Below are 11,145 nucleotides of genomic sequence, written 5' to 3' on the forward strand. Positions count from 1 at the left end.
TCGCCGGCGGGGCGAGGGGGAGTTTTCCCCCACCTGAATTGTATTCATTTTGCCTATAGACTTTGCAGCCTAATACAAGAAAGGGTTCAAGTGAACCGGAAGAACATGGGGCACATGAGGAAGAGATAAAGCGAAAACACACACATCAAAACACATGGCGAGGGAGGATACAACACAACAAGGGCACCCCCGGGCACTCAAACTGTGACGATCAGCCGAGACCAAACCATGACACTGCACCATTGACGCAATTGAAAGGCGTCGGCCAACCAAGACTGCACAACACCGTGACACCACCTATGTCATGGGGTACATTCGAAAGGCCACGCCAGGCCGAGACGGCGCCACGACACCTGTGTGCCACCGACATAGTCGAAGGGCATCACCACATGAAGAACGCCCCAGAGCACACCCAAGCCATCACGAAGACCAGGGGATGAAGACAACGCCATCAAGATGGAAACGTCGCCGTTGTCTCGAACAGCAACAACCGGGCGACCATGGATTTCTCCAATCACCGGGCACGTCCTTCATGCAACGAGTTGCAGAGCAGCCGCCAATAGCGTCGGGCAGCACCGAAGCAAACGACCCCCAGATCCAGATGAATCCAACCGGTAGAGCGACGTAGGCAGGCACCTTGACGCCATGGGCACCAGTGAAGACCACCGGTGAGGCGCCCCCCGCAGGTAGAGCCACGAAAAGGCAGCCCACCGGTGTGTGTGTGTGGGGGGTGGGGGGGGGGGGGGGATGGGAGGTTTTGCTAACGAGGACGTGGTTGTTAGGGTTTTGTTTGTTACAGGATAGTAGTTATGTCATCCTGTCTGCAACTTCGCATCTAGGTTGAGAGAGTAGGATTGGTTTTGTTGCATCATATTTTCAGAGAAACTCCATTTTCCGGGAAGAAAAGAGATCCATCCAGGTAGCTAGAAAGCAATATCATTGCCACATGGATAGATCAATGTGCTCACCACCGCCTGACCCGAAGATCGATTCTGGGTCTGCTCACCTCACATCAAGAAGTTACATCATTCGACATCCATCTTCGAGCCTTGTGTTTGCTCGTTCCTGAGCTTCCACAACACTACGATGAGATGACCGAACGGTCCGAATGCCTACCTAGGAGATGATCGAACGATCTGAATGCATGTCATGGAGATGATTGGACCAGCCATATTTTGATTGCTTGCCCTTGTATGATCCAGACGTACCTCGGATTTCTATCGTGTAGAATTCATTCTACAGTTACACCTGAACTCGCTATCTGCAAAGTCTGTTATTTAATAACCATTGGACCCGAGGCACCAGCAGGGACAAGGTCAGGGCTCATGGAGGCTAAAAATTCAGAGTGTTCTACTGCAATTATCCTGATAAATTATCTGAATATACTGTAGACGCATCCGAAAAGGATGGTACCTACCATCCTGTGTTACATTAAACGACAGTTCAAAGCATCCGAAAAGACATTGCAACCAAGTACGGCAGGAAGTGAATCAGACAATTTTCTAGCACAAATCAACAAAAGTTTAGTTTCAGGCTTAGATCCAACACTGGAACTGAACATGACACGGAGGGAATCAAGCAATTTTATTGATGGAATCAACAAGAATTCACTTATGATGCTTTAAATTTCAGACATCTAACAGAAAAGAATAACTTTGCTTCACTAGTGCTGATCATTTTAACATTGACAGGAGCAAAGGATTAACAAGACAGGAGCAAAGGGACATAAACTCCCATGCCCTATTGTTCACCAGTATGTCAATGGTAAGAAAAGATCTTACCACACTGACAAGAGGAGTAGAACATGTATTCCCACCCATGTTTTACTGCACGTAAGATTACATAGTTTGAATGCACAAAAAGTCTCAACATAGAACACAGATAGTACAATCATTGTAAAAGAGGGCATGCACCAACAGCCTAACACAACAATCTGGAAATCACAAACATCAATCATGATACAAATTAATGACAGCCCCCACAAAGTTAAACAGTAAATGCTGTTGCAGCATCTGCTGCTGGCAACCATACACATAGCTAGAGTCACTAAATTAACTGGAACAGATGGCCACATAAAGTGCAAAAAAGAGGTTAGAGAGTACACTCGGCAACAGAAGAGAAGTAACACAACATCAGAAAGATTTAACCAAACAGCTGCTGTTATTACTTGGGACCTATGATTCACCATTATCTAAAAGGTCAACAATGGAACAGCAAAATGCGAGCCAGATTATCAGTGCCAATCTGCCAATGCCTCCGAGTACAAGGGAACATAAGGAAGATAGGGCTCCATGGAACCCTGTCCAAGATCATTGATGAAATGCACTTTCCCACTATCAATTTCGTAAGACATCAGTACCTTGTCATGCCCATAAACCAGGAAATTTGTGTTTTGTCGTGGGTGGAGGGTGACAATATGGTACTCATGTCCCAGCCGGACATTCTTCACATAGATTCACATACCTGATACTGTGCTCCAAGACCCACGCTTCACTGCCTTAGTCCTCGAGAACCCAGATCGACAGTTTATAAAGATCATGCTGATCACTATTTGCCAGATACAAGCGCCCTCGAGACAGGTCAATGAACCCGACATCAACTTCCATTATTGGGGCGTCCTCATCGTCTGGCATAGGAATAGCCCTCCAAGTAGTTCCCTCCACGTCCAGTGCCACCACCTCAGACTCGACGGCAACCAAATGCAGAAAACCATTGACAAAGACACTTCTAGAATCACTCACAATCGACACACGCCTTGGATTTTCGACGCATATATTTCATTATACTGTAATATAATACCCATTTGCACCTGAACTCACAATCTGCAAAGTATGTTATTTAATACCCATTTGGACCTGAGGCATCAGCGGGGACAGACAACAGTTAAAAGCATCCATCGGCAAGGTATCCTCTTTCAGTAGGGTGGTGGTTAGAGTTGAATAAACACATGAAGATCAGGCATTGCAGCTAAATACAGCAGGAAGTGAAACAGGCAATTTTCTAGATCAAATCGACCAAAGGTTAGTTTCAGACTTGGGATCGGATCCGACGCTGGAACTGAATACGACATGGAGTGAATCAAGCAGTTTTATTGATGGAATCAATAAAATTTTACTTATGATGCTCTAAACTCCAGACTAAACAACATCTAACAGTCTAACAGAAAAGAATAGCTTTGCTTCACTAGTGCTGATCATTTCAACATTGGCAGGAGCAAAGGAACATAAACTCCCATGCTCTACTGTTCACTACAATGACGAGAGGAATAAAACATATATTCCCTCCCATGTTTCACTGCACATACGATTACATAGTTTGAATGCACAATAAGTTTCAACATAGATTAAAACAGGGCGTATGCCTACGGCCCAACACAACAATCTGGACATAACAAACATCAATCATGATACAAATTAATGATAGCCCCATGAACTCATAAAGTAAAGATTGACTCGAATGCTGCTAGCAAAACATAAACATATATGTTTAGTGGAGCAGGTACCGTTATTAAGTTAACTGGAATAGATAGCCCCATAAAGTGAGGTTACAAGATACACTCGACAACAAAAGAGAAGTAACACAATACTTGGGACCTATGATTCAACATTATCTGAAAGGTCAAGAATAGAACAGTGATATGCAAGGCAGACTATCAGTGCCAATCTACCAATGCCTCTGAGTACAAGGGAACATAAGGAAGATAAGGCTCCAGGGAATCATGTCCAAGATCGTGGATGAACTGCACTTTCCCACTATCCATTTCATAAGACATCAGTACTTTGTCATGCCCATAAACCAAGAAAATCGTGTTTCGTTGTGGGTGGAGGGCGACAATATGGTACTCGTGTCCCAGCTGGACATTCTTCACTCCAAATAGATTCAGATACCTGACACTGTGCTCCAAGACCCACGCTTCACTGCCGTAGTCCTCGAGAACCCAGATCGACAGTTTATAAAGATCATGCTGATCACTATTTGCCAGATACAAACGCCCTCGAGACAGGTCAATGAACCCGTCATCAACATCTATTATGGGGGCGTCCTCATCGTCCGGCATAGGAATATCCCTCCAAGTAGTTCCCTCCACATCCACTGCCAGCACCGCAGACTCGACGGCGAGCAAATGCAGAAAACCATTGACAAAGACACTTCTAGAATCACGCACTATCCTAGGTAGGAAGTCCCAACCGGTGTCCTTGTGACTCCAGGCCCCGGTTTTGGACGAGTAGATGTCAACCGCTCTGACGAACCCGTAAGCATCGTCATCATCGTCGGCATTTGCATGTGCAGCCCCATCCTCCACGAACTGGAACACATGGAAGTGCGAGGAGACGGCCGGGTCGAACCCCAAGCGAGCTGTCTGCATCTTGCTGAAGATGCCGGGCAAGGCGACCCATTTCTCCGTGGCAGGATTGCACACCACGTAATAAAATGCCCCCGCACCAAAGGTCTTGAAGCGGCGGCAGAGGAGTAGGCCGTTGCAGCTGTCCAGAAGGTGGAACTGATGACAGTCAGGCAGGAAGGGGAGCGAAGGACGGATAGGAGCACGGCCTCCCGCCGAGACATGGGTGAAATTGTCAGTTGAGAAATAGCCAGTGCTGGGGCCGCGGCTCGAGTAGAGGAAGCCAGCGAGGTCATGGAGATGGTACTGCGGCAGCGCCTTGCGGTGGTCGGGGTGGGAGATGATGCCGCGCCACCGCTTGGAGACGCACTTGAAGCGGCACAGCGACCTGTACGGCACGCGCGACAGGATCTCGACGAGGAGGTCTTCGGTGAGCTTGTCCGCCGGATTCCGCCGCCTGCTAATGTCCCTGGATCCGTCCGCCATCGCCGTGGGGAGAGGAGGCACTCAATCTGCGAACGGGGGCGGGGGAGGAGAGATTGCAGATCCGTCGACATGGGTGAAGGGAGCAGGAAGGAAGGAAGAGAGGATCTACGAAGAGTGTGGCGTACGTACCAGACGAGAAGCGAGTGACGGCGAGGAAGCCCGTTTGAGGTGCTCCCGTCCCCGCCGGCGAGGCTTTGGGTGCGCGGCGGCGGCGGCGAGGCGAGGTGAGTTTTTTTTTTTTAGGGATCGACGTGAGGTGTGGCGTGGAAATGGAAGACAGGCGAAGTGAACGAGGAGTGCTGCTGTGTTGGGCTTTTGTCTAGTTTTCAGCCTGCACCTTATAAATCACTTAAATAACTCCTCTCTTCTCAGATGCTGACAAATGTTGCATTATATGTACGTCACTTGTTACAACCTATTTTTTCCCCTTTTCTATAGATTTATTTATAAAATGTTTTATCCCTTGACCATGCGGTTCAACCGTTGGATTTTTTGCGTCGAGGTCTTTAAAACTAGGTCCAGTGTTAATAGGTTTCAACGAATTTTTTAAAGAAAAATCCGAAGCCGAAAATAAAACCTGGGAAGACCCCCTAAAAAAACAAAATCCAGGAAAAAACACAAAAAAGTCAAAACGGAACAAAAACACCAAAGCCTAGAGGCAAAAGCAGAAAAAATAACATCTACAATCCAAAAATGCATATTATTATTTTTCGAAAATCCACATAAGCGTCCAACATGCAACATGTGGCGGCAGTGGGTTGCACCACTTGGCACGCTCCCAGACTATAAAAGTGGACCTTGCGGGCAGGAGAGAAGACAGGGGGACGAGCAAGGGCCAGGCCTCCTATTTGGTGCCTAGGTCGCTTAAATCACTCCCCGTCTTCTCAGATGCTAACAAATGTCGCATTGTATGTACGTCACTTGTTACAACCTATTTTTTATTATTATTTTCTATTTATTTATTTATTTAAATGTTTTATCCTTTGACCATGCGGTTCAACCGTTGGATTTCTCGCATCGAGTTCTTTAAAACTAGGTCCAGTGTTAATATGTTTCAAGGAACTATTTTTAAGAAAAAAAAACAAAAACCAAAAAAAACCCGTAAAAAACTAAAATCCAGAAAAAAACAAAAAGGGGAAAATGGAAGAAAAAACTCAGAGCCCAGAAGTATGGTTGCAGTTACACTTTTCTTAAGGCACATATTGTGTTTTTTCCTTTTTTTGTTGGTGCCGGGGGGTGGGGGCATAGATTGTCCAAAACCTAGGAAAATCAGGCAAAAGCCAAAAAAAATTCTACAATCCAAAAATGCATATTTTTTTTTAAATCCACAGAAAGCGTCCAACATGCGACATGTGGCGAAAGTTGGATGCACCACTTGGCACGCTTCTAGAATATAAAAGTGGACCTTGCGGGTAGAAGCGGAGACGGGGGACGAGCAGGGGCTAGGCCCCCCCCCCAATGATCGACGATTGTTTTACCACCTATGAGTAATTAGCGTTAGGATTGGTTTTTTTAGACAAGCGTTAGGATTGGTTAATAAACGTATTCGCCCCCCCCCCCCCCCCCCAACTTAAAAATCTGTAAAAGGAAATGGACCCATAATAAAGCCCAATCACACTTATGGCCTCCGCTCTTCCTAGTACTACCACATGACGTTATTACCCTAGCCCCCGACGTCCTTAACGCATGATTTGAGGGGATTAGGGCTGGCCCACTAGCATGCCGCCCCAGTTTCTTTTTAATTTATTTGTTACGAAAATAAAAATATGAAATCAAAAAGGTTTATAGATTTAAAGTAAAAAGGTTCATTCGTTTGAAAAAAAAATCATATCTTTAAAAAAGTTCATCAATTTTTAAAAAAGTTCATCAATTTGAAAAAATGTTCATTCAAATTGAAAAAAAGTTCATCCAATTTAGCAAAAGTTCATTAAGTTTCAAGAAAGTTCATAGAAATTCAAAAAAAGTTCATTTATTTTTATAAAAAGTTCATTGAACTGAAAAAAACTCATAGATAAAAAAAGGTTTATCCATTTTCCAAAAGATGTTCATCAAATTTCAAAAAAGTTCATCAATATTCGAAAAAGTTCATTGATATTCAAAAAAGTGCATCAATCTGAAAAAAACTGTTGAAATTTTTAAAAAAATCGTAGATATTCAAAAAAATTCATATAATTTTTAAAAAAGAAAATGTCAATCGACAGCTAGATGGGCCGGCCTATTTACGGACGCCACAGGCGCCAGTTAACGAAAATGCACGTTAACTGGTGCCTCTGGCGCCAAATAGGAAATGCCTCTTGCGCTCCCTGCCCAAGATCAGATTTGACTCTGATTAAATCAACAAACACCGACTCCAAGATGAGCGACCTGCAGACTACACTCTGTCAATTCTCAGCTTAGAGCATCAGTACTGTCTACTAATCTTTTTCTGCGGATAATCTCTCTCAACTCTCATATTAGATGCATAGAAATTTCTATATCCAATTGTAGTTATTTTAATGGTGATTTACGATGCTAATTCATTTTAAATTTCTTTTGTTTGATCTGCTTAGAGGTCATAAAAATAAAAGCGCCCCAAACATCACAAACATTAATTCAATCTTTATGCATATTGTTTTGAGTTCTCTGCCTACTGATATTCTTAATGGGGCTAATGTGCAAGTTATCAGTCCCGATCCAATTGAAGCCGTCTGCTGAATTGCATGATAATCTACACTGAAAAGGGAATTATCTAGCAATTAGGGCATCTTCTGCTGATTTTTTTGTAATTTTAATCTTACTGGCAATTGCAGGGTAAACTTTAACTAATACAAATTGAAGTATACTTTAATTGCGTCGAAGTGACACATCAATATGGTATTACCTTAAAAAAATCCTTGAGTTTTTTTTCTTGTATCAAGTTTACTTGGCCCCCCTATACCCAAATCTTGGCTTCGCCCCTTGTAAGGGCATATTTCTTCCTAAATGGTTTTGGTGATTGATGACAATGCATTTACGGACTAATCGTGTGTATTGAGCATTTCAGGTATCTCATGTATAGGCACAAGACGATTTCGTGCCCCTCGGAGTTCATTCAAAGACGACATTTCTCTATGTTTCTTTTTGGTGAAATTGAGTCATAGGAAACCCATACTATTAAGAGGGGTCCGCTTCGGAAAGGTTAGGGTGGAATCAACACGTACACATCTGTTCCTTTGCACCACATTTCCTTGCATTTTGGAGCTCCAGTTGTTTCCCTTGTCATCGCAAAGAATGTTGGCCTCCCAAGTGCTACCGATCTGTAGCTCACGGTAGTACTGCTTAAGGGAGCAGTAGTACCGCAATGGGCCACGGTAGTACTGCCCAGGGCAGCGGTAGTACCGCGTACGCGGTAGTGCCGCTCCTGGATCACGGTAGTACCGTGGCCTCTGGCCCAGTACTGTGGCATGAATGGACGTAGGGGCGGAAGTAATTTTTTACTTCCGCAGCCTACGCGGTAGTACCGCTCCCTGTGAGCTATAGTACCGTGCCGGATTTTTGCACTCATCGAAACTCAGCGGAAGTAGTCACATATGTAATTTTATTCATCCGTGCCTTCCCAGCCCAGTCGAACCCTGCCTTGCGGTAGTACCGCAAGGGCGCACGATAGTACCGCTCCAGCGGTTCTATCGCTCGTAGCGTCAACGCAAAAGGGCTTCTTCTGGTATCTGTCGTAGGTGCGGTAGTACCGCTTGTCTGGTGCGGTAGTATCGCATGTCTCGGGCTGGTTAAGTCGATAACGTTTGGATTTGTCCCCTTCACTATAAAAGGGGAGTCTTCTTCTCCGAGTTGACTACCTCTTCCATCCCCAAGCTCCATTGATGCTCTAAGCTCCATTTTTGCCCGATCTCTTTCCCTAGCCAATCAAACTTGTTGATTCTCTATGGATTGGTTGAGAAGGCCTCAATCTACACTTCCACCAAGAGAAATTTGATTCCCCCCACTAATCCCTTGCCGATCTTGTTACTCTTGGGCGTTTGAGCACCCTAGACGGTTGAGGTCACCGCGGAGCCATAGTCCATCGTGGTGAAGCTTCATGGTGTCATTGGGAGCCTCCAATTAAGTTGTGGAGATTGCCCCAACCTTGTTTGTAAAGGTTCCGTCGCCGCCTCCAAGGGCACCAATAGTGGAATCACGACACCTTGCATTGTGTGAGGGCGTGAGGAGAATACGGTGGCCCTAGTGGCTTCTTGGGAGCATTGTGCCTCCACACCGCTCCTACGGAGACGTACTTTCCCTCAAAGCGAAGGAACTTCGGTAACACATCCTCGTCTCCATCGGTTCCACTTTTGGTTATCTCTCACCTTTACTTGTGCAAGCTATATTGTGTTATATCCTTTGCTTGCTTGTGTTCTTGTTGTTGTTGCATCATATAGGTTGCTCACCTAGTTGCATATCTAGACAACCTACTTTGATGCAAAGTTTAATTTGGTAAAGAAAAGCTAAAAATTGTTAGTTGCCTATTCACCCCCCACTCTAGTCAACTATATCGTTCCTTTCAATTGGTATCAGAGCCACACCTCTTTATTAAGGACTTTACCGTCCTAAGAGTATGGTTGACACCATAGACGGCGAGGAGGAGCACCCCGGTATGAATCCTTCTTCATCTACGGCTGATGGGGGTTCCCCGATCTCACGTGAGGAATTCAATGTGGCTTTGGACACATTGAAAACCTTCATGGCGACCGAGGTCAAAGGCATGTTCAAGGAGTTTCTTGATGGTCTTAAGTTATCCACCGCACCGTTGGAAGTGGTCGCTCCCACTAACAAGGTGGCAACTGCTAACTCCGATAAGGGGGAAGCTTCTTACAATAAAGTTCCTTTATCTAGTGGTAGAAATGGTAGCGGCATCTTTGCCCATGTTGAACATCCACCTACTTATGGAGGACCGGTTCCCTCCACTCATTTGAATCATGTTGGTCCTCCTCCTAAGATTGTGAAAAATGAGGATTTTGACTCTTGGGTCTATCGCTTTAAACGTCATTTAAATCATGTTAATACTAATCTTTGGAGAATCATTGAGCAAGGTTTCTATCCGCATGACCCAAGCAACTTCACCCCTAGAGAAGCCGTGGACCATCAATTCAACAAGAATGCTCTCTTCGTCATACAAGATGCAATTCCATCCGAAGATATTCGCATCTCCGACCGTTCACCATGGACAAGGAAGCATGGCACCATGTTGTTTCCATTTACAAGGGAAGCGCAAACATTCAATGCTCCAACTATGAAGTGGTGCAGGATGAAGCCGATGAGTTTGCAATGAATGAAGATGAAGAACCTCGGCGAGCTTTACCGAAGATTAAACACTCTCGCGGTCTCACTCCGAGATCATGGGAGCAAGGATACAGATGGCAATTGGATCAAGCGCAAGTTCCTCAAGGCCATGATGCCTTACCACAAGGCCATGTCCTCTGTCATCCGTCAAAGGCCGGACTTCCACACCTTGACCTCAAGTGAAGTGTTGGATAAGTTTGTGGTGATGAGGATCTTGGACAAGACCGCCGACAATGCGGTGTTGCGTTCTCAGAGAGCAAAGAAGCCCAACCTTGCCTTGAAGGCCAAGGCTAGTGTGGAAGAAGAGGGAGAAGAGTAAGATGAGGAGAGCAACCCCGAAGACACGGAATATGATTACCATGAGCACATGGCTCTCGCTTCAAGGCAGTTTTGGAGCAAGAAGAACTCAAGGCCCAATTTCAACAAGAACAACTCTAGTGGCATCAAGGGCAAGCAACGTGTGGGAACATGTTACAATTGTGGCAATGTGAGTCACTTTGTTGCATAGTGCCCTTACGAGAAGCGGGAAGACAATGGTGGCAAGCTCATTCGAAAAGACAAAGCCAAGTCCTTCCCCAACAAGAACAACTTCACCAAGAAGACTCCGACCAAAGGGTTGGTGGCACAAGAAGAGTACAATGAGGATGATGATGATGATGAAGATGGTGAAGCCATGGCCATGGCCTCGTTGCCATTGCCAGAACTCCATGGGTGTCCCTCTTCGATTCACCCAACGAGAACATCACCGCCAAGTGCCTCATGGCCAAAGCCACCAACAAGGTAACCCCCAACATCAAAACTACCATCATTACTAATCCTTCCTTGACGGATTGCATTGATGAAAGTGAGGAGTCCAATGAGGAAGTAAATGAATTAAAGTCTTTTATGAGTAAGCTCAAGGGAAAATCCAAGAAGCACTTCGTTGCTCTCTTGGAACAACTTGGAGAAGCCAATGATATGATCGAGGCTCATGAAGAAACCATCTCTAAGATGGAAGGTCATAGTCGTGACTATGCCAATGAGAT

At 45.1% G+C, this 11,145-nt stretch overlaps 1 protein-coding gene across 1 annotated transcript; it reads right to left on the reverse strand.

Moving 5' to 3' along the window:
• Positions 1 to 3,460: 3,460 nt before the first annotated feature.
• LOC123161068 (F-box protein At5g07610) lies at positions 3,461 to 5,133 on the reverse strand. Its single transcript, XM_044578925.1, has 2 exons — positions 4,958 to 5,133; positions 3,461 to 4,854 (listed from the first exon to the last, which is right to left on the reverse strand). Exon 2 carries the CDS (start codon positions 4,826 to 4,828, stop codon positions 3,653 to 3,655), a length of 1,176 nt encoding a protein of 391 aa, XP_044434860.1. The 5' UTR covers positions 4,829 to 4,854; positions 4,958 to 5,133; the 3' UTR covers positions 3,461 to 3,652.
• Between the last annotated feature and the right edge of the window lie 6,012 nt (positions 5,134 to 11,145).

The sequence above is a fragment of the Triticum aestivum genome, chromosome 7B, assembly GCF_018294505.1.
Source record: "Triticum aestivum cultivar Chinese Spring chromosome 7B, IWGSC CS RefSeq v2.1, whole genome shotgun sequence".
Classification (NCBI taxonomy): Eukaryota; Viridiplantae; Streptophyta; class Magnoliopsida; order Poales; family Poaceae; genus Triticum; species Triticum aestivum.

Bases quoted from the DNA above. Each gene is read 5' to 3' on its own strand.
- LOC123161068 (XM_044578925.1), bottom strand. From the start codon at position 4,828: ATGGCGGACGGATCCAGGGACATTAGCAGGCGGCGGAATCCGGCGGAC.